The sequence below is a fragment of the Fukomys damarensis genome, unplaced genomic scaffold (genome assembly GCF_012274545.1).
Source record: "Fukomys damarensis isolate Sample0158 unplaced genomic scaffold, DMR_v1.0_HiC HiC_scaffold_9, whole genome shotgun sequence".
Classification (NCBI taxonomy): domain Eukaryota; kingdom Metazoa; phylum Chordata; class Mammalia; order Rodentia; family Bathyergidae; genus Fukomys; species Fukomys damarensis.
Window position 1 is genome coordinate 39,386,346 of NW_022900921.1, and position 24,334 is coordinate 39,410,679.

Sequence of the window (24,334 nt, forward strand, 5' to 3'; positions counted from 1 at the left end):
ATAAAGCAAATGAAACATATAAACAAGCCTATGTTCCAAAGTTGTCATTTCAGTATGAAAGTAAAAGGAAATTATCTTTGCATCTGATATCTATAAATCCAAAAGATGGAGACACTGATATATTCCACTTCAGAAGAATCACACCATCATCTATCTCAAAGCTGAGTGGAAATTATAGCAGGCCCGTTTATATAAATTTTTTATTTTTATTTTTTTGGTACTGGGGATTGAACTCAGGCCCTTGCGCTTGCGAGGCAGGCAGCAGAACCACTGAGCCAAACCCCTGGCCCTATTTAAATTTTTTTTTAAAACCTGGAACTGTCATACTTTCCAGAGAAAAGAGACAAAACCCAAATGCACAGACCTGCCATTGGCAACTAGCAGGCATCTGTGCATACATCTCTATGGTAATACTACTTTTCTCAGATTTTTTCCAAATCCAGGTAATTCAATGGAGATTAAACTGCATTTAACAGTCAGCTTTAAGGACATCACAGAACCTTCCCACCACCCGAATTCCTCATTTTAATACACGGATTTTCAAGATAACACAGTAAGAACTTACTATGCTATATCAACACAAAGCTTTTTGAGGCCTGAGGAAAGACAGTCCTTTACCATTAACTTGGTTTCAATCATACAAGGTCCAATCACATTATCTTTTCTGAAGAAAACATTTTTTCAGCCATTTCAGATCTGGTCATAATTTCCTACAAGAAAAAAAAGAAAGATGCATGAAAATGTTGACACTGCTTCTGGAACCTTAAGATTCTCCAGTGTGGGTAGAGATGGAGCCAGGATGGTGCTCTTAGGTATAGACGTCCGGGAATTCATCTCACTTAATGTATATTTGAAATTATAAATCAATTGTTTATCAGGTAAATAACTGAAATGCTCCTTTAAAAGTAATTATATAACAGCTTTTTGTAGTTATACATCCTCAAGTTTAATGCTGAATAGCAAGGACATCTCAAACATTGCTATCCTGCTACAGTCAAATCAACACACTGATGCAAACTCATTTCCCTCATCTTCCTAGTGTACAGCTCTAGCTACCTCAGGATCTGTAGCTACCACACTGACTCTCACGGAATCTAGCACGCTGTCTGCACTCTTGCTTTGTATGAACGAATTTTCCATACACCCCGCCAGCCTTTAAATCTTAACATTTAATACCTCTTTCTGCCTTGGGCTACCCTTCAACATTCAGTTGACTGACATGTTTTTTTTAACTATCCTAAATCTACATCTTCTATTCAAGTTTCCAGCTTAATTTATGAAAATGAGACAAACTCAACACCCCCAGCAAGTATCAACAAGTATCAGATATTAAATTGCCACTTTAAAATCTCCTAAACTCTTACGTATATCCAAAAACCTTAGAAAACCACTAAAAGTTTCATAAATAATCCTTCTCTTTTACACCAACACTTCTCTTGCTTCTGTATGAAACAAGGATTTTATCCACAAATCTTTGCCACTTTATCACAGTAGCCGTCTATCTGCTCGACTAATAATCATTTAAAAAGGTAACTTTCAAGAATATCTTTCTTTGTGAAAATAACAACTCTAAAGAAATAAGTAAAAACATGTTACCTCATCTGAATCCACTAACACGGGGAGTGCTCTAAAATAAAAGGAAAAAAGTGACAATGTTATTAAAATAAGGCTAGTGAACCCATGAATGTTGAATACAGGACTATCCTATGGCCCAGCAATTGTCACTCCTAAACATACACAACTAACAGAAGGAAACACCTAGGCTCACTAATAGAAGAATTTCCACACAGCACTGTTCTTAATAGACCTAAACGGAAAACAATCCAAATGAATAAAATGTGTTATATTTATACAATAGAAAACTACATAGCTGAGAAAACTGACTAGCTATTGAGGTACAGAATTTCAAAAAACAACAGAATCTACAGTTAACAGATATCAGTACCTATGGAAAAGTGGGCTCCCTATCTGACAGGGAAATTAGGAAGTTTTGAGGGAATTAGTAATGTTCTCCTTTTTGATCTGGGTGCTGATTACACTAATGAATTCATTTTAACAATTTTATGAGCTATATACTCACTTACAATGTGTGTACTTTTAAGAAAGTGTTCTTAAAAACCGTTCCTTTAAAAACTGTTCAAGGTTGACTGAAATCTCAAAATGGAAACATATATAGCATACAATCAGCAGTCCCCGATCCTCTGTCAGTGATGGTGAACCTTTCGCTAGCTGTGGCACATAGGTTTGCCACCACTGACTTATCTACTGGAGGAATAACAATGGCTAAAAACATACAAATAAATAAATAGAAATACAATAGATCTCCAGCTATATTTACTTTTTAATCCCTTGCTATTCTTCCTTTGACCAGGTGCATAAGGTATCTGAGTGGTGATTTGCCATTTATTGAGAAAACCCTAATTTCACATACTTCTGTGAGAATTTAAGAGGGACAAATAAACATATTATGGAAGGTGGTATTTACAGAATCAGGCATTTGTTTAACTTCTGTTTCATTATTACCACTGCTTGGATGCTGGGGACTGGGGTGGTACACAACATATTTGCCCAGGAAGGAAAATATGGACAAGAAGACGTGTGTGAAAATGTTCCAGGAAGCTTAATCTAGCTTCAGTGTACAACACAGCTGTGCAGAGGAGAGCCTGAAGGGAAAGTCTCCACCCACAGCTACAATATGAAAGTCATGAACAATATGCTGGACATGCTCAAGCAAAAGTCAGGCAAGATTTCTACATCCAACAAAACTAGTCTTTAAGATGGAAAGCAAAATAAATGTATTTTCACACAAGTGAGACAGAATTTGTTAGCAAACCTATGCTGCAAAGAATACTAAAGAAAGATCTACAGGAGAAAGCTCTTTGCTCAGATGTGCAGAGAGGTAACAAATACTAATATATGGGTAAGTATAAAAGAAGATGTACACGTTTTCCTCTTCTGTTATAAGAAAAAAGTGTAATAGTGCACTGTTAGTTTTAGTTCCTATTCTGCACAGACTTGATATGCATGAATTTTAGTTACCACTTAATACCAGTCTCTCTACAAGACAGTTCAAGTTCCATTTACTGAAAAGCACATGAGATACTACTTCATGGCTGCTGAGATAAAAAAGGTGGACAATAATAAGTGCTGACAGAAGTATGCAGAAATTAGAATCTTTACATACTACTGATAGAAATATACAACAATGCAGCTGCTTTGGAAAAGAGCTTAGCATTTCCTCAAAATGTTAAAAGGGAGTTATTATATGATCCATCAACTCTACTTCCAGGTATTTTCCAAGAGAAATGAAAATACATGCTTGTGCATGTGTGAGTGCACATGTACACACACACACACACACACACAAACACACTCCTAGATTCATATATTCATAGTAATGAAAATTAAAAAGGAAAATCTTAAAGTCAGATGATCAAGGGCTGGGATGTAGCTCAGTGGCACCCCAACTGCCTTGCAAGGGCAAGGTCCTGAGTTCAATCCCCGGTACCAAAAAAAAAAAAAAAAAAAAAGTTAGCCAATCAACCACATAAATCAAAGCCTACATAACTTTTAAGAGAGATGAAGAACTAAAGCTGGCTTTTCTGGAATTCTGAAAATAAGAAGACATTTAAGTAACAGTCTGAAGTACTGAAAGAAAAAAAAAAATCAACCAAGAATTCTACACACAGCAAAAATACCTTTCAAAAACAGTAAAGCAAAGAATTTTCCCGGCAAATTTGACAGACTCGTTTCAAGAATTTTTCAACTTGAAGAAATATAAAAAAAATTCTTCAGGCAAAAGGAATATCAGAAAATGTCCAAGTAGGAACCAAATGGAAACAAGGAAAGTTAAGAATATATTCTGACTCTTTAATGTGAAAACAACTATCTGAAATCCTTATCAAACAAGACACAGAGAAAGAGAAACCTTAATAAGTCAATGTTCCCAGAGGGGATATTCCTTAAGCTCTATTTTTCCTGTGTTCATGTTGGTCCTCCAAAAGCTTCTCCCCACAAATACAAAGCAAAATAAAACAAAAAACTTCCCCATAATACATGACATTACGGCTATGTGTGTGTGTGTGTGTGTGTTAAAATTTTAAGTATGTTTGAACTTTTCCATCATAAAAAATTAAAACAAAATAATGATACTGTTAACTATAAATCAGAAAAGGTTACAGTCTATTATAGGCCATTATGATTAAAGTAGTTGTATAATGAAAAAGAAAGAAGAAAGAGGCTAAGTCAAGCTTTGTTTGTGCTATCATTTCATTCATAGGAGAGGGGGCCCTACAAGAACACAGAGGTGTGGGGTTTGAAAAGCATGCTGACAGTATGACAGCCATACTGTGAAGATAGCCTAAATTCAGATTTTTAATAGAGGATATTTAGGGCCAGGGATTTAGCTCAGTGCACCGCCTGTCTCACAAGTCCAAAGTCCCAAGTTTGATCCCCTGTACAAAAACAAAAAAGAAAAAGAAAAAAAGAGAGGATAAGAGTATATTTACACATCTGTGAATGAAGAGGGAATATTTTCTTCCACCCACTTCAAATCTTCATCCTGTAGAAATAAATACTTATATTTAACATTTGCTTCATATCACTTGAAAGCAGAATTTTTTTAGTACAATGCAAGCTTTAAGTATTTAAATTCAAATGCATGAAATTCTTTTACTTGCTACATACTATATGTCTCTTAGAAATTATGTCATATTTTCATAAAAGGGTAAACTAAAAATTGATTTCACAGTTCTGTACTTTTTAGCTTTAGTTGGATACATAGCTATTATTCTTTTGTCCCAAGAAACTATAGCAGAAACAATGTTGACACAGGTGTTATTTTTTTGTCCTTAAAAACTATACTAAAAGCACAGTGTGCTAAGTTAAAAAATAACAAGAACATTGATTTGTACTGATTTTTTGCTTCTCTGAAATTGTTATGCCTCCTAATTGTTCATGTTCTTATGAGTTTATGACTTCAAGAGAAAAGGATGATGGTAAAAGTAATTTAACTTTATCAAAGCCTACTTATTTGTATCAGTTATTTTTATGTTCATACTCCTTTAGGGGATAAGAAAAGCAGGACAGCTGCGGTGCCTACATTCTATTTTCCTAACAAAAAGTTGCCTACAGTTATTTCATTGAGGAAAAAAAAAAGATATCAAATATTTTGAAATATATATCAAAAACATTTTTATTGTTTGCCTGGCTACATGGAATGCTCTAGCTCTCGTATTAATCACACTTTGCCCACTTACAGAGAGACAGTATGAATTTTAAGGAATCCCCAATCTTTGAGTCTCAGGTAGAGATCAGTTTAATGAGCAGTAAGCTCAGTGACTTCTGATCAATTAAGTACTAACTACAGTTAGAGAAATAAAGTTATTATCTTGACATATCTGCAAATATTGAGCTTAAAAATAAACTGATATCACTAAAATAAGGAAAATGCCTAATACATAATAATTATTATTACTATTATTATCATTATTACTTAATCTCCAGAGCTGAGGTTTAAGCAGAGCCTCATGTGTGTTAGGAAAACATTTTAGGCCTGGGGATTTAGTTCAGTGGTTCCGCTGTCTGCTTCACAAGCGCAAGGTCCAGAGTTTGATCCCCAGTATGGATTTTTTTTTTTGGGGGGGGGTAGGTACCAATGATCAAACTCGGGTCCTTGTGCTTGCAAGGCAGGTGGCATAATCACTGAGATAAATCCCTGGCCCCCCAGTACAGAGCGAGAAAAAAAAAAAAAGAAAAAAGAAAAACACTTTAGCAATGGGCTACATCCTCAGCCCTACACTGAAAATGTAATACAGGATAAATATTCCTTATCTAAAATCTTTGTGGCCAAAAGCTTCCAGATTCTGAAATACCTGCATATACATGATGAGACAGTTTAGAGAGAGGTTCCAAGTCAAAAACCGGATGACTTTGGTAACTATACAGGTTAACACAAAGTCTTTTCCCCAAAAGATAACAAATGTTATTCAAAATGGCAGCAAAAATCACTTACTATGCTAAAAAGTTAACACAAGATTTTCCTGTAACACAGCTTCCCCATCTTTACCGTGCACGGGAACGACCTATAGAACCTAGTGAGGAAGCACATCCAGCCTCTGCAGGTTTGGGGCAGGGCCAGGGTTTTCTCTAATAAGTTCCAGAGGATCCTCAACTATGACACACATATAGATTTCTAAAGTACTGAAGATCGACTCTATTAAATATACACTATACTCACAAAATTATCAGAAGTAGCAGGTTTAGCTATTCCATTGGAAACTGTTTTTGAAGTTCTTAATTTTATTCCTTCAGCTACAATGAGAAACACAGAAATATTTAAGATTTTAAAATAATATCTTCCTTTATAACTTCACATTTAATAACCCATTAAGGAAAAATTATTTTCTTCTAAAGAACAGTTAGTTGTGATAACTTAGAGCACAGTGCTTGTTTTATTTTTTTTGGTTTTTTGAGACAGGGTCTCACTATGTAGTGAGACTGACCTGAAACTCGCTATGTAGCTCAGGCTGGTCTCGAACTCACAGCGATCCTCCTGCCTCAGCCTCCTGAGTGCTGGGATTACAGGCGTGCGCCACCACACCCGGCTGACAGTCTTGTTTTAAAATGGAAATGTAGGAAACAGGTATGGAGGGCTGGGGATTTAGCTCATTGGCACCATGCCTGCCTCACAAGTGCAAGGTCCTGAGTTCAAACCTTGGTACCAGGAAAGAGGTATGGAAAAAACTAACTGATTTTATAAAATTATATATATTTATGAGGCACACTGTGATATTTCATGTATACAATGTATTAAGTCAAGGTATTCATGTAACCTTCACTTTAAACATTTATCATTCTTGTGTGCTGGAAACATTCAAAGTCCTGTCTCCTAGCTATTCTGAAATACAGTAAATTGTTGCTAACTATAGTCACCTGCCATGCTATAGAACACTAGGACTTATTCCTCTGGTTTGACTATAATTTGTGCCTGTTAACCAACCTTTGTCTCTTCCCTCTCCGTCTCCCTTTCCCAGCCTCTGGCAATTACTATTCTATGTTCCACATCTATGACATGATCTACTATGATTGGGAACATGTAATATTTGTCTTCCTATGCCTGGCTTAGTTCCCCTAACATGGTGTCATCCAGGATCAGATTTTGACAACTGTTTATCAGAACAACCGGGTTTGTAAGTTTGAAGCCTAGCTTTAGAGTAATTCAAACACAGGAACAAAATTGTAGATTGTTTATTTTAAGCTTTAAGAATTTAAAAGAATCTATAGGATTTGCAGTATCAAATTTAATTCAAGCCGGCGGGAACATGTTCATCTTAAATTTGATACCATCAGGCAACTTGTACCACTGGTGGTACAAATGGTTCTAATCACTTTAATCAACCTTTTTACTAATAAAATTAATAAAAAGCCACCTTTTAGAACAGTCAAGCATGTACCACCAGTGGCTCAAGCTGCCCAGCAGAAACACATTACAACCCTATTGGGAATGTGTTAAAACCTATCTTTGGGTATTTTTTACTTCCTTGGTGTATAAACTGTTGCAATGTGCTTATGGACTTGGGAAGAAAAAGAGATTCTTCATATATGACCAAGGCTCTTCTTTATGTTAGCAGTGCCTCCAAAGGATCAAGAACTTGGGCCTGGAACTAACCCACATCACATATAACTCTGACACTTCCTGTATAATATTGGGCAGCAATTAACTTTCTGTGACTCCACATTGCTAACTACAAAATGAGAATAAGGTATAATCTACTTCATAGAGTTACAAAGTTAGCACATAAAGTGCCTGATACATAATCCATACCCAGCAAACATTCACTTTTGTTATTCCAGTAATTTGCAAATACTACTCCTCCCTAAACTAGGACAATTGGTACTAATATAAAGGCATCCACAGTTTATTCCAGTAATTTGCAAATACTACTCCTCCCTAAACTAGGACAATTGGTACTAATATAAAGGTACTAATAAAATACAATTGGTACTAATAAAAGTTGATATAATGAAACAAGCTGAGATTCCTTAATCTACAAATGTTTCCAGGGAGGACTGGAATCCCAGTATTTCTCAGAGGGGCAATATATTAACTTTTGTAAATTGTAGTATATTTATATACGGTATAAAAATTTTAAGTCACACACTAAAGAGATATGACAATCATTCATAATTATATAACTGGGCCGGGGATTTAGCTCAGTGGTTCCACAGCCTGCCTCACAAGTGCAAGGACCCAAATTCAATCCCCTGTACCAAAAAGAAAAAAAACCAACTCATCCCATATAATTGTATAACTACCATTCCAATCAAAATATTTCACATTTTCAGGGATGGAATGTAGCTCAATGGTAGAGTGCTTTACTTAGCATGCATGAGCTTCAATCTCCAGCACAGCAAAATAAAACATCTCCAAAATCCACAGAACATTCTTTATGTTCATTTCTAATCAATTCTCTAGAAGCAAAAACTATAGCTCATTTTGTCTGTTCCTGAACTTCATATATAGAACCATAATCTACAGAATCTACATTCTTTAAAATTTGGCTACTTTCTTATAACATAAAGATTTCTAAAATTAGTTCATGTTATAGAACGTTGGCTATTTTTCATCACTAAAGAGTATCCCACTGTATGGATATGTCACAATTTCTTTATCCACATACCCACTGATGGACACTTGTGTTATTTCCCAATTTGGACTATTAAGATTAAAGCTACTGTTGATGCATGTGTTAGCAAAGATCAGTAATCTTTGTCACTTAGGAGACTGAGGCAGGAGGATCACAAATTTGAGACCAGCCTGGGCACAAAATAAAATTATAAAAAAGGCTGGGCATATAGCTCAATGGTAGAACACTTGCCTAGCAGGAATTCAATCCCCCCAGGTCCACTAAAAACAAAAATTAAAAAAAAAAAGAAAAAGAAAAATCTGCTAATATGCCCTCGTATCTTTTCTTCCTTTCTTTTTTTGGGACAGGATTTTCCTATGTAGTTCAGGCTGGTCTTGAATACTGTGTAGCTCAAGGTGGCCTCAAACTTGCCCTCCTGTCCAGCCTCTTGATGCTGGATTATGTGTGTATGCCACCATACCTGACTCTTAAGTTTTGCTTTATAATAAACTGTCAAACAAGCCAAAGACCCACCTGGAAAAGAGCTATACAGGTTTACAAGCAACAGCCAGAGGCCCACCCCAAAACCATTGGTAAGTGTGCCCAGATCCCAGTGAGGAGCTGGTGTGCACCAGAGTGGCATGGCTGCAGGCAGGTCCAGCCAGGGCCTAGACCCGACCTTGGCTGCTTAGGCCCACAGGGCTCAGCCAAAGACACACCAGGAAAAGAGCTGCACAGGTGCCCCAACAACAGCCAGAGGCCCACCCAGATACCATTGGTAAGTGTGCACAGACCCTAGTCAGAAACCCATGCAGACACCAGCGACTGGGGTGTAGAGCCCCCAGCCAAAGGCCCTCCCAGACTAGTTAAGAAGGAGGGCAGGCGCTAGGCAGAGGCACACCAAGATACCATCCCAAGTGTGCACAGGGCCCAGCCAGAACCCCACCCGGACAACAGGACAGTGCAGGAATCCAGAAGGCCACCACACTAAACAAAGGAACTGGTGTACTGGTGAGCAACAGAGAAAAGGCTGCTTGGTGGCTTGCTGAGAACTGAAGACCACTGGGTGAGCAAAAAGTTGCCTCAACAACAGCACAGCAGGCTGCATCTGTTGAAGTGAGAAGAACATAAATAAGTCCAAACACAAGACATCCAGATCACATAAGGCAACCACAAAGGGAAACAAAAATGGAACAATCTGATACTCAACCACCTGGACTCTGAAGTGGCAATGAAAGATGTGAAAAAAAATGAAATCAGAAAAAAATTCTCAGGTAACAACAGAGATTGTGTCCATAGTGCAAGGCATGATTAATAAATCTAGAGCAGACTCAGACCAAAAAAAAAGAGGAGCTCAGGAACATGATGGAATCCCAACATAGGACACAAATGGAATCCCTAAAAAAGAAATGCAGGGCTGGGGATTTAGTTCAGTGGTTCCACTGCCTGCCTTGCAAGTGCAAGGCCCCGAGTTTGATCCCCAGTACCAAAAAATAAAACAAAACAAAAAAGGAATGCAAACAGATTTCCAGGAGATTAAAAACTTCACTCAGAGCCAGGGATTTAGCTCAGTGCTTCCACGGCTGAGTTCAATCCCCAGTACCAAAAACAAAACAAAACAAAACAAAAAACTTCACTGAAAGTTTACACAGCAGAACAAGCCAATGTGAGGATATAATTTCAAACATAGAAGACAAGTTGTAATTAGTGACCAGGAAAAGAAAGATTTCTTAAAAATAGTAAGGGACCATGAGAAATCAATCCAGCTACTGGATGATGCAAAGAATAACATAAGACTGATCAGAGTTAATGAAGAAATAGGACAGAGTGCAAACAACATAAAAAAAAATATATATATATATTCACAAAAGTAATGGCAGAAAACTTCCCAAGCAGGGAAAAAGAACTTGATATACAGATAAGGATTACAACTAGTCATGATCCAAAAAAATCTACAGAGGTACATAATTGTTAAGATTTCAGAAACCCAACATAAGAACAAAATTCTATAGGCAGTTAAGAGAAAAGAAACAAATCATATACAAAGGAAACCACATCAGAAATCACAGCAAATTTCTCAACAAAAACCCTCAAGGCAAGTAACATATTTCAAACCCTAAAGAAAAATAACCTCCAGGCTAGGGATTTAGCTCAGAGGTTCAGTGGCCTGCCTTGCAAGTGCAAGGACCCAAGTTCAATCCCCTGTACCAAAAAAAAACAACCTCCAACTCAGTCCAATGTACCCTGCAAAACTATCTTTCAGAACCGATGGAGAAATAAGATACTTTCATGACAAAGAGTACCTGAGGAACTTTATGAATAGCAAACCAGCACTCCAAAAAATTTTAAACAATATACTAGGAAAAGACAAAGAGGATCACAACCCCAGGAAGCTCAGCAAAATGAATTCAACAGGCAAGACAAATTAAATGCAAAGGGTTAAGAATCCAAAAGGTCATGGAAAGGATAAATCAACATATATCAGTTTTAACCATCAATATTAGTGGTCTCAATTCACCAATAAAAAGAAATAGACTGGTAGAATGGATCAAAAAGCAAGACTCAACAATATGCTTCATACAAGAAATACACTTAACTGAAAAAGAAACTCACGGGCTGAAAGTTAAAGGGTGGAAAACAATATTCCATGTGACAGGAACCCCCAACCCACCCAAAAGCAGGAGTAGCTATCCTATTTGAAGATTAAATGGATTTCAGGACTGGGGATTTAGCTCAGTGGTTCCGCCGCCTGCCTTGCAAGCACAAGGACCTGAGTTCAATCCCTGGTACAAAAAAAAAAAAGATTAAATGTATTTTAAACTAACTGTAATTAAGAGGCAAAGAAGGCCTTTCCTTGTAAGGGGAACAATCTAACAGAAAGAGATGACAATCATAAATATATATGAACCAAATACTAGTGTGCCCAATTATGTAAAACAATTATTAACAGACATTAAAAATTAAATAAGCACTAATACAATAGTGGTGGGGGATCTCAATACCCCACTACCACAAATAGATCAACTAACATAATTAAAAACTTACAAACAAAAAAAGCAACAATGAAATACTAGAACTGAACCAAACTCTTGAACAAAAGGACTTAACAAATGTTTATAGAGTGTTCCACCCCACAAAATCAGAATACATTCTTTTCAGCTGCACATGGGTCATTCTCCAAAAGAGACCACATACTTGTTCACAGAACATGTTTAAGTAGGTGTAAAGGAGCTGAAGTTATCCCCTCTATATTATCAGACCATAGTGCAATGAAATTGGAGATCATTAGCAAAAGAAACCACAAGAATTTCATAAACACATGGAAGTTGAACAAAACACTTCTGAATAACCAATGGGTCACAGAGGAAGTTGAAAAAGAAATCAGACAGTTTCTACAATTAAATGACAATGTCACTACAAAATACTGGAATCTATGGGACACAATGAAAGCAAGGGAAATTCATAGCAGTGAATACTCATATTAGGAAAACAGAGTGAGCTCAAATAACCTGATGCCGAAGCTCAAGCTTCTAGAAAAAGAAGAGGACAAACCCAAAGCTCATACGAGGGAAAAAATTATAAAGATCAGAGCAAAAATCAATGCAATGGAGACTAAAAGAATACAAAAAATAAATGAAGCTAAAAGTTGGTTCTTTGAAATAAAAAAAATTGACAAACCCTTAGCCAAACTTTCCAAAAAAAAGGACAGAAAAGAACCAAATCCATTCAATTAGGAATGAATAGGGTGAAATTACAATGGAACCAGCAGAAATACAGAGGATCATCGATACCTGCTTTGAGAATCTATACGCCAATAAGATGGAAAACACAAAAGTAATGGACAGATTCCTAGATACATATAAATTACCAAGTTTAATGAAGAAGACCTAAAAATTCTAAACAACCCACGATCATTGAATGAAATTGAAAACATAATTAAAAACTTACCAACTAAGAAAAGCCCGGGCCTTGATAACTATACTGCTGAATTTTACCAGACAATGAGAGAAGAGCTATTGCCATTACTGTTGAAACTCTTCAGTGAAATTGAAAGGGAAGCAATACTCACAAATTCATTCCTGGAGGCAAGCATCGCCTGGATAACAAAAGCAGAGAAAGGCTCAACCGAAAAAGAGAGAACTGTAGGTCAATCTCATTAATGAACACAGACGCAAAAACCATTAATAAGAACCTGGCAAAAAGAACGCAGAAGATCAAGAAGATCATATACCCTGACCAAGTGGGATTCACCCCAGGTATGCAGGGATGGTTCAACACATGCAAATCAATAAATGTAATACACTATATTAACAGAACCAAGAGCAAAAACCGTAAGATCATCTCAGTAAATGCAGAAAAAGCATTTGACAAAATCCAATACCCATTCATGATAAAAAAAAAAAAAACCTACAAAAATTTGGAATAGATGGTCTCTACCTCAACCTGATAAAAGCCATCTAAGAAAAACCAACAGCTAATATCATACTAAATGGTCAAAAACTGAAATCCTTCACATTAAAATCAGGAACAAGACAAGGATGTCCACTATCAACAATCCTCTTCAATATAGTTTTGGAAACAGCCACAGCAATTAGACGAGAAAAAAAAATAAGAGGAATAAAGATAGGAAACAAAGAAATCAAACTGTCATTATTTGCACATGATATGATACTCGATAAAGAGAACCCAAGAATGCCACTAAGTCTTCCAGACTCAATAACCAAAATCAGTACAGCAGATGGATACAAGGTGAACATACAAAAATTAATAGCTTTCCTGTACACAGACTAACTGAAAAAGGAACTGTATAAACAACTCCCTTCACAATAGCATCCCCCCAAAAAATGGCTACCATTTGAAGTCACTGTCTTCCAATCAATATATAGCCATTAATTTTATTTTATTGAGATAAAATTTACAAACCATAAAATGAACCCTTTTAAAGTACATAATTTAGTGGACTTTTAAGATATTTAGTTATGTAATTTTCACTACCTTTCAAAAACTTTTCATGATCTCAAAAAGAAAGTGTGTATCCACTAGCCGACATTCTTTCCTCTATCCCCTGACGACCACACTTTCTGTCTCACTGATTTCCCTATTCAGTACCAATTCTATGGAATCACACAATCTGTCGTCCTGTGATTGGTTTCTTTTACTTAGCATGTTTTTTAAGGTTCTTCCATATCATATCTAATGAATGCTTGCACATTTCTAAGTCTTTCATTTTTCCATATACATTTAAGAATCAGCTGAAACATTCGTTTTTTTGGGGGGGGTGTTTTGTTTGAGGTACTGGGGATTGAACCAAAGGTCTTTGTGCTGAGCTACATCTCCAGCACTTTTTAATTTTAAGGTAGGGCCTCACTAAGTCACTAAATTGCCCAAGCTTGGCTTGAACTTATTTTTTTAAGACCTTTTATTAAATTTATTACTAAATATTATTTTGAAGACCAAATTTCCATGAATTATATTCAGATACACTATGTAAGAAAAACAGTATCTGTGTACTGGAGACATGTTCTGCAGTTTTTTGAGTCACTTATCAGTGCTATCTATACTCTTCTGTAGATGTCTTGGATTTTTTTATACATGTAATATTGTGGTCTGTAAATAAAGAGTTTACTTCTTCTTTTCCATACTTTCTGCCTTTCACAACCTGTGGGATATTGTTTGTCTCTGCAATGGCCAGGAAACCTTACACAATGCTCAAACTGGTAAGATGATATCCTTGTATTTTGTCCCCAATCTTGTAAAATCATTCACAATTTTGCTATTAAATATGATTTTAGCTGTAGTTTTTTATATCATTCTATAGTTTGTTGAATTGTTTTTTAAGATTTGCATCTACTGCAATATTATTTTTCTTCTTTATTCTCTTAATGTGGTGAGTAACATAGAGTGATTTTTCAAATGTTCAAACAAGCTTGCAACCCTCGGATAAAGTCCTCTTGATGATAACTGACTTTCCATGCTTTACTAGACTTTACTAATGTTTTTAAAGGATTATGTCTCTACTCAGTAACACTGGTAATTTTTTTTCTTGCAATGTCCTGGAATATAAGTCATGCTGGCATTGTAAAACAAGTTGGGGGCTGGGGATTTAGCTCAGTGGTCCTGCCACCTGCCCTGCAAGCCCAAGTGCCCGAGTTCGATCCCTAGTACCACCCCCCAAAAAAAGAAGCCAGGTATGGTGGCACACACCTGTAATCCCAGCACTCGGGAGGCTGAGGCAGGAGGATTGCTGGGAGTTCAAGACCAGCCTGGGCTACATAATGGGTTCCAAGTCAGTCTCAACTACATAGTGAGACCCTGTCTCAAAAAACCAAAAAATAAACCAAAAAAAAAGCAAGTTAGGAAGTATTCCCTTATTCTCTATCTGCTAAATTTTGTACAGGACTGAGTATTTCTTCCTTAATGAAATATTTGAAAGATTCACTAGGGAAGCCATTTGGGCCTGGTACTTTATGGGAAATATTAAATTATGAACCCAATTTCTTTAATAGACATAGGCTGATTTACTTAGTGGCCTAAGATTAGAATTGAAATTATGGTAGTTTAATAGCTTCAAAAGAAAAATTAAGGGCTAGTGCAATGTCAGTGCAAAGGCCCTGGTTCAATCCCAAATACTGAAGGGAAAAAAAGTCAATGGAAACACTGTAGCACTTGTGCCAGGAACAGCAGGATTCCATCTTCAGAATTCAAGTGTGATTGTTGTTAGGTATTTAGAACAATGATCTGCAATATACAGCAAGCAAACAATAGACAACAGCCCATGGACTATATCCAGCCAACCACCTGATTTTGTAAATAAAGCTTTATTGGAACTTTACTTCATATTAAAAAAAAAAAAAAGAAATTAGGGTAGTTTTGTTGAATTTTTTCCAATGAATTTGTCTATTTAATCCAAATTTCCCTTTTACTATGATAAAGTTGTTCATAATATTCCCTAGGTACCGTTATTACAATAATATCCTATCATTTCCAACACTGGACAACACTGAAAATTCCTTCCTTCCTTTTTTTCTTGTAGTATTGGGCATTAAATCCAGGGTCTTTGCTCTGAGTTACACTATTCTTTAAAAACATTTTTTTTTAAATTTTGAGACAGACCTTGCTAAGTTATTTAGACATTGTTGTTTTTTGTTTTTGGTACCAGGGATCGAACTTGGGTCCTTGCACTTGTGAGGCAGGCAGCAGAGCCACTGATCTAAATCCCCAGCCCTAAGTTATTTAGATTTGAACTTGTGATCCTCCTGTCTTGTGCTCCCAAGTGCTGGGATTACAGTAGTGCACCACCACATTTGGTTGATCAATTAACTTTTAAACGATTAAAGTCTTCCATAAATACTCATGCATGCACCATTTTCAGTACTTTTATTTTCTTTTTTGTTGTATTTTTTGTTTTGTTATTGCTTTTTGAGACAGGGTCTTACGTTCAGATTAGCATTGAACTTACTAGGTACCCCAGGCTGGCCTCGAACTCATGGAGATCCTCCTGCCTCAGCCTCCCAAGTGGGAGTACTGGCCAGTACACTTACTTTGTTTCTTTAAAGTTGAATTTCAAACTGGTTTCTTCATTCTAACAAATTTCCTTTAGAATTTTTCCTAGGCTGGGCCTACCAATGTTTGGACCTTTCATTTATCTGAAAATATCTTTATTGAACCTTCCTTTTTTAAAAATCATTTTTCTGGATGCAGAATTCTCTGTTGGCAAGTTTTTTTCTTTCATTATTTTAAGAATGTTATTCCATCATCTTCAGGACTTAACTGTTCTTCAGAATCTAGAATATCTTCTTTCTCTAGTTTCTTTTAAAATTTTTGTCTTTGATATCCAGCAGTAACCACAATGTCTACATATGTTATTCTTTGTATTTCTTTTGTTTGAGGTTCATTGATTGGTAGGATGGTATTACTGATCAATTTGGAAATTACCTGGCCAATATTTTTATAACTTTTTTTATTCCTCATTCCCTTTCCTTTTCTGTAGTTCACTTATGCATGTTAGAATGCTTAGTACTGCTCACAAGTCATTATCTTTGTCTCTAATTTGCAGCATAAAAAATTTCACGGTTGGGCTGGGGATCTAGCTCAGTGGTACCACTGCCTGCCTTACAAGTGCAAAGTCCTGAGTTCGATCCTCCAGCACTAGGGAAAAAAAATCTCACTGTCTTTTATTCTGTGCATACAATCTACCCATCTGCTGTTAATCAAATCCAATGAAGTTAACTTTTCAGTTCTACTACAGTTTTATTTGGTCCTTCCTTCTTTCTTTCCCTTTTTTTCTTCTACAGCTTCCATATCTCTCCTTTGTCCTCATTAATCTTTCTGTAAATTTTTTACATATTTATAATAGTTACATTTTTAAAGTCCTCTTGTTAATTTTAATATTTGGGTCACTTTTAGATCCTTTCTATGGCTGATTATTTTTCCATTAACTATGTGTCTGTTTCCAGTTTCTTCCCATGATAGTAATTTATTATTGTATACTGGACAGTTTAGGTGTTATCATATAGACACTGTATTCTCTTAGCTTCCTCTGAAAAATGCTGCACTTTTTGTTCTAACAGACATTGAAAGTTGCTGGGTCACTTTGATCTTGCAGAAACTGCTTTTATATTTTATTAGAATAGTCTTATTTTAGCTCAGCTTTAGTTCCAAAGAGAATTCCAGCGGTCATGGAATGTGGTTCTCACTTTAAGGAATGGCCCTTCCAGGAGTTTCAATGGAAAGCCCAAGGTGTTGTGCAAGTCCCCCACACTCCTTTTTGAGACAGGGTCTCACTGTAGTTCAGGCCTCTCTTTGTAAGCCAGACTGGCTTCAAACTCAAGTGACCCTGCTGCCTCAGTGTGTCACCACATCTGGCAAGCCCTTTTAACTTGCTGAGACTTGACTTTCAAATGCTATAGTGGGCAGCTACTTACTAAAATCTTTGTTACACTCTTCAGAATAATGGCTGTTTTTCTCTTTTATCACTAGCATCTTCCTTCGTATATATTCAGTTCAGGCATTAGCTAAGATTTAAAGAACTGTATAAACTTTGGGGTTTCTCTTTCTGTGGCTGTGTTCTTGATTTCTCCCTTTAATTTCTAGCCATTTATAGCCACAATTTCTAGCTTCTCACTCCTGATATCAGTAAGTCTACACCCTCCTGGTGCTCTGTATCAGCACATCAATGACAGTGTACTCAGAATGAAAGCTCTGCAAGTGTGGGACTTACAAAGGCTGCACTTGCCTCTGTCAGCAAGCAAATGCCCTTCAGTTTCTGTCTACTTTCTTGTTGCTCTCCAATGCCTTCAGTTATTATTTCTTTTTCCAATATTTTGTCTGAGTTTATACTAGCTACCAACCAGAAGGTCTATCTGATACAATTCACCCCAATATTTCTCTAAGCCAGAACCTTAATGCACTGAATCTTAATACATTAACTGTGAGTAAGCTGTCCAGTTTCCTTTTTTTTTGGTACCAGGGGTTTATTGCGCTTGCAAGGCAGGCAGCAAAACCACTGAGCTAAATCCCCTGCCCTCCAGTTTCCTTTTTTAAGAGTCAGAAAAACATGAAAGACTTCGTAGTAGATGACAGCCTTCATACATCTTTAATTAGAATATCAGGGTAAAATTAACCAAAAGATAAAATGTGCTGTAGATTTAGAAAAATAATGAAAATAGCACTAAAACTATAATTAGAAATGATTTGGGCAGGAACAAGAAATTGTATGTATGCGTACCTTTAAAAAAGTAAGGGCAGACAATTCACAGAAATCCAGCAGTCATCATTAAGATGAATATAATTTAGGCACGAAGTAGAATATATCTCAAACCATTCTCATGAAAAACCATGTACCTACTTTTATCCATAAGAGCAAATGAGTAACAAAAGCTCACACCACATGATCTGACTTTTTCTTTCTGTTAGTATCTACTGTAATAAAGTAAATATATACAATAAATATGTAAACTTTTGTAAAGTTCTGAGAATATTTCATTAAAAAACATTTAAATGATGTGTGTGACCTTGGATCACTGATAAAGGCATTTATATTTCTTTGTTACAATATGTACAATGATTATTTAGAAAGAAAATGTTATCACTCACTTAAATTTTCAGATGTGACCATGAATTCTTCAACTTCATCATCAGAATCATCTATTAAGGGCATGAAGGCATATCTATGTGAAAAATAAGGAGCAATCTGACTGATGTTTAAACTCATTCAATTTTCAGCTTATCTCTAAAATAATCACTGTACATATTTTGAAATAAACATTTTAAAGTCTCATACATTAATATAAAAATTTAATTATTTTACTCTTAAATTAGCAAAAATTATTGTGAAATATCAAACGGGTACCCTCAAATCCTGCTGGTAAAAGCCAAATAAGGCAAAATCTTTCTAGAAAGCAATTTCTCAATATATAACCTGCAGGGAAGGGAAATTTGAGTTGTACTTTCTCCAGGTTCGGCTTACCTCCCTGTCAAACACATTTCAGTTTATTCCCTAATCAATGAGAAAGTGCTAATCTACTTGATAAAAGTCCACCAATGGAGCCACATCTACGGGGTAATCACACTCTGCTCTCAAAAATCTATCAAAGTAAGGGCATTTGCCTTGCATTACACTAACAAAAGGTTGCCAAGGATAGATGTCTGATATTATCCAGAAAGAACTGTCAGGGGCTGGAAATTCAGGCTCAGTGGTGTCACCACCTGCCTCACAATCCCAAGGTCCTATGTTCGATCCTTGGTACCAAAACAACAACAACCAAAAAACCCTAGAAAGCATTGTTTTTTTGTTTGTTTTTGTGAGACAGGGTCTCACTATGTAGTTGAGACTGACCTGGAACTCACTATGTAGTCCAGGCTGGTCTTGAACTCACAAGCGATCCTCTTGCCTCAGCCTCCCAAGTGCTGGGATTATAGGCGTGCACCACCACGCCTGGCTTAGAAAGCATTGTTGACAACAGTAAAAACCCAGAAACAAAATGTCTAGCAATTAGGGACAACTTATATAAATGACTATATTCATGCAATGTTACATAGCTTTTTAAAATGTGGTGGCTCTGCAAATGATGATATGGAAAGATATATTTTAGATAGGAAGCTACAGAACAGTGTATCATATAAGTATGTATGTATGTATGTATATATTATTACTAGTACATAGTTTTTCACTTTTCCTAAGAAACTTAATTCTTTACTTGAGGAAGAAGTTGAGACAAGGAAATGTAGGGATTCCCTTAAACAGTCTCAACACAAGTCTGAAATACAACTTCCTGAACTTGGCATTTAAACCCTGTACTGCTCTGGCATCACCTTCCTTTCTAGTTTTATCTCCTGCCAATAACAGTACAGATTAAGCATTCTAATCCCCAAATCTAAAACTGTTTGAGTATCATGTTAGTGTCCAAAAAGTTTTAGATTCTGGAGCATTTTACATTACTAGGGCTAATCAACTGGTAAAGTTATATAAATATCCCCAAATCTGAAGCCCTTCTGTTCCAAGCATTTTTTCTTTTTCTTTTTTGAGACATGTTCTTGCTATATAGTACAGGCTAAGCTGGGCTTGAACTCGCTATGTAGCCCAGGCTAGCAATGAACTCCCAACAATCTTCCTGCCTCAGCCTCCCAAGTGCTGGGATAACAGGTGTGTGTGACCACACTCAGCTGTCTCACATATTTTGGATAAAGGATATTCAATCTGCAGTTGCAGCCAAACCTTATACCTCACGGGCCTCAAGAGTAAACCATGACATACTGTCCCACTAACCCAGAGAATACAAATGCTTTCCCAGCTCAATCTTTCACTCTCCTACTCTCTTTTTTAAGATATAACACAAATGCTGCTTCCTTGTGGAGTATTTCATATCTCTCTTCCTCCCCATTCCTGAACTGGTTTCTACATTTCTTTCACTGTCCTGCATTCGATGTCTGTTTCCCTACTTGACTATACACAGCTTCAAAGCAAAGACTACTTCACCAGTTTCTATAAATGTGTTTCTGACACTGCAGGTAGTCGTCCACAAACATCTCCTGACTTAAATTTTCCTGTGTTAGGTACCTCTGATTATTTGCAGATGGTCTCCACAAAAACATTATTACAATAAGGATAAGTGAGAAAAGGAAGCTCCAAAATGCATCCTCAACCCAGAGTTCCATCCAATCCTAAAATAAGGACAAATGAAACATGAAAAATTATGTTCTATAAACATACAGCTTTTCACCAAGACCTGTCATGTAAAGGTACAAGATCCCAATAATGAATGTAACTATACTGTATACACCTAAAATGTACCAATAAACTCAATTAAAAAAAAAATGCAGCTTTCCCATTCAAACAGTATACAATGACAAGTATGAATGACATCCCTGCCATCAAAAAGTCTCCCAAGTAAACAAGTTTGTTTTTTTTAAGGAAATCTATATTGTTTGTAATGTTTCTAAAAGGCTCTCTATTGTTATAAACATCCCCTTCCATAAAAGTTTAGGGTTAACAAAAAGATTTAGTAAACAAAATTTCAAAATATATACTTAGAACTTCAAATAGAAAATAACTAAGGTGAGGAGAGAAGAAAATGAAATACCAGAATGCTCAACCTCTTATCTTACTGAATTGTTCCCAAGGCAGCAGCTCAGGCCTGCCACAGTGCATATCACGATTGTTTATGTAGAACAGAGACTAGCTCCAAATCTCAGGGATGACCTAAAAGAGGGCCTTTCATACTGTCAAGTCTGAGAAATGTATTTTCTTTCAATTAGGGAGCCCAAAGTGAACATCTCCCAAAGTCCACATTTGGTGCATATGCCATCACAGAAACATGACAGTCTTAAGGTTTTCAGTCCCATTTAGGAAAAAAATAAAACAAAACAAAACAAAACAAAAAACAGGCTGGGGATACAGTTGTAAAGTGTGTACCTAGCATATACAAGGTGCTGGGTTCAACCCTCAGAACCAAAAGGGAAGAAACAAAAACACAAATGACACAAAACCACTCAAATTCATAGGGCACAGGAACAAAAAGCTTTTCTTTTACTCCACTGACCTAGTTCTTTTTTATGGTATTAATGATTCAACCCAGGGTCTCATATATGCCAGGTAGGCACTCTGACACTGAGCTATATCCCTGGTCCCTTCCTGTTGCTTTAAACTACACAGGAAGATAATTCTTCTTCAAAGTAGAAAGCTGAGAAAAAGGCATGACAAGAAAAGGAGATTTAAGAGGACATTTTCAGATTCACTTAAAAGAAGAAAGAGTTTTGGTTAATTCTAGGTAAAATTGTTCAAAGTAAAAGGAGAATCATTAAAATTACATATATCCACAAGTAAAAAGTCTTCAAAATTTCACGAAATAAAACAGTATAATTAACCACAAAGATGTGACTTACAGATTGGCATTTTGCAATTCTAAACGTCATAGCTGTCCACACCATAAACACTATAGAAGCTGAAAGACATGAAAAAGTCAGTCATCTTTGAAGGAATTTGCAAAGCTGAAATAATTTTTTATAATAAGAAAAGTAAACAACTTACCTAGCACAGCAAAGATGAGAGTATTTGTAAAGTGCCTATATAAGGAAAATTTCACTGTGTTTTTTCTTAGTCTTAGAGTCTTCATAGTTTGTGCCAAACTTATAAAAATGTAAAAAGAGTTAAGGAAAAACATTTTAAACCGTAATGAATAATTTTTTAAAAACATAAGAATCTTCAACAACATTTCCATGGTTAGTATTGCTAAATACAATTCCTAAAATTTGAAGCTAGTAACAAAGAAAATGTTACTTTTATACCAATAACATATAACCATGATATACTACAGATTTTGCTTTATAATTTACCACTCTCTGAAATAAATGAACAATCTTCCAGGACAAAAATGTCAGCAAGACGTGTGGTATGTTGTCCTTCAAGGCCAGGCTCTAGGACACAGGACAAAACAGTGCACAATCAAGGCCAAATCCCCTCTGGGTCAGGTGACCTCTGCAGACTGTTAGGATACGTTATTTGCCTATGCTTTTTGGTTTCTTTCCTATTTTTTTTTCTAGTCTATTTTCTGAATGACCATAATTAAGAAGTCAGGCCATCTATTAATTCTATTTTATAAATTTGAAAGCTGGAATATGCAAAACAAACCTGAACTTAAGTAGGGATGGACTGTACTAGTGATTACCGCAATGGGGGACTACGAAGACTCTCAGACCTTCCAGAGTCTCAAGGGCCAGAAAGGAGCAGGCATGGGAGAGGTGGTAGTGTGCCTCCCTGATCAGTTTTCTCCTGCAGGTCTGTGGGTTCACAAGGGGGCGGCGTAAGAAGGGATCCATGCTGGCTCACGCAGATGGGGCTCAAAGTTCAAGGCCCGGGAAAGGAGAAAGCTTGACATTGGCTCATCAGTACTTTGTCCAGATTGGCCAGCAGATATGAAAGGCTCAGCTAGTCATGCAGGAGACAGAGAATGGGGACCTGGAGGTCTGTATCTGGCTTTGTCACAGGACCCGGGCCATATCAAAGGCTCACCTAAGCCCTGTGAGGAAGGCACTTCTTTGGAGTTACCTTTCCCCAGAACAGAAATGGTGAGGGCTTTCTTAACCATGGCTGCACTCCAGGAACACAGGGCTCAGGTAAAAGAGAACACTACCAAGTTTGAATAAGCACGAAGAGAATTTTTCACTGACTTCACAGTAATGAAGGGATTCAAGTCAGATCCCTGTAGTTTTTGTTTGTTTTTTTCTTTTTGGTAAGGGGGACCTTACACTGAGCTAAATCACTAAGATGACCAGGCTGGGGTTAAACTTGCAATCCTCCTGCCTCAGCCTCCCAGAGTACTGGGACTATAGGTGTGCATCACGATGCCCAGCTCAGACCTCTTTTCCTAAATGCAAGTTCCCTTCTCTGGAGCAGACCAACAGGCTTTAGTTACTTGTGAAACAAACATTGGCAATAATAGAGCTGAGCAAAAGAACAGAAATGGCAAGTTTTACATTGATGCCTATTTTAAGTTCTACCTATTTTTTTTTTTTGGTACTGGGGATCGAACTCTGGTCCTTGTGCTTGCGAGGCAGGTGCCAGAACCACTGAGCCAAATCCCTGGCCCATGAGTTCTAAATACTTTATTAATCAAAACCTCCATTTTCACTCAAAATCTACTTTACAAGACTGTTTTTCAGTCTTTGTGACCAGTAAGTTGCAAAGGAGATCAATTTGTAAGGAAACATAAGTCAACCAAAGATAACTTAATAAAATTGCAAATATGCCTTATTCTTAAACATATCAAGATTTTTTTAAAAAACCTGTTTTTTTTTAATCATTCAAAAATGTTTTCTTTAAAGCCAAGGAATATGAACATCAAAACCAAATTAGAAACTGCCTAAGCCTTCACGTACCAAGACAGTGTCACAGTTAGGTAAAGTTTAAATCATTCCTCCCATTAGGGAAAGCAGTGATGAGAGCAAACAAACTCCTCATCCTGAGGGACAGCCAATGCGCATGCTGCTGCAGTAGGAAAAGGATATCCACCAGCACAAGCCAGAGTCAAGGAGAGAGAGAGGGAGGCTGGCCAGAAGAACAAGATCAGAGTCATTCGCCTGCAGCAAAACAGCAAAAAAATAACAAGCAGGAAAAAAGGGAGGTGGCACATTGAGAAAAGCTATGGCTTTTGCATTTTCCAGGCTATTTTTTCCTGCTACTTTAGAGTTAGAATCTTACAGGATTAGCT

The 24,334-nt window shown here is 36.6% G+C and overlaps 1 protein-coding gene across 1 annotated transcript in view; it reads right to left on the reverse strand.

The window, feature by feature from the left end:
* Positions 1–284: 284 nt before the first annotated feature.
* The window catches only part of Tmem87b (transmembrane protein 87B), a 73,342-nt gene continuing 49,292 nt past the window's right edge, over positions 285–24,334 (reverse strand). The window contains exons 15-23 of the mRNA XM_010638183.2: positions 24,132–24,203; positions 22,156–22,264; positions 22,011–22,069; positions 20,686–20,789; positions 18,723–18,796; positions 6,239–6,312; positions 4,509–4,561; positions 1,597–1,627; positions 285–710 (exon numbers count right to left, since the gene is read on the reverse strand). Coding sequence (XP_010636485.2) covers positions 651–710; positions 1,597–1,627; positions 4,509–4,561; positions 6,239–6,312; positions 18,723–18,796; positions 20,686–20,789; positions 22,011–22,069; positions 22,156–22,264; positions 24,132–24,203 — 636 coding nt within the window. The 3' untranslated portion in view covers positions 285–650. The remainder of the gene's footprint in view (positions 711–1,596; positions 1,628–4,508; positions 4,562–6,238; positions 6,313–18,722; positions 18,797–20,685; positions 20,790–22,010; positions 22,070–22,155; positions 22,265–24,131; positions 24,204–24,334) is intronic.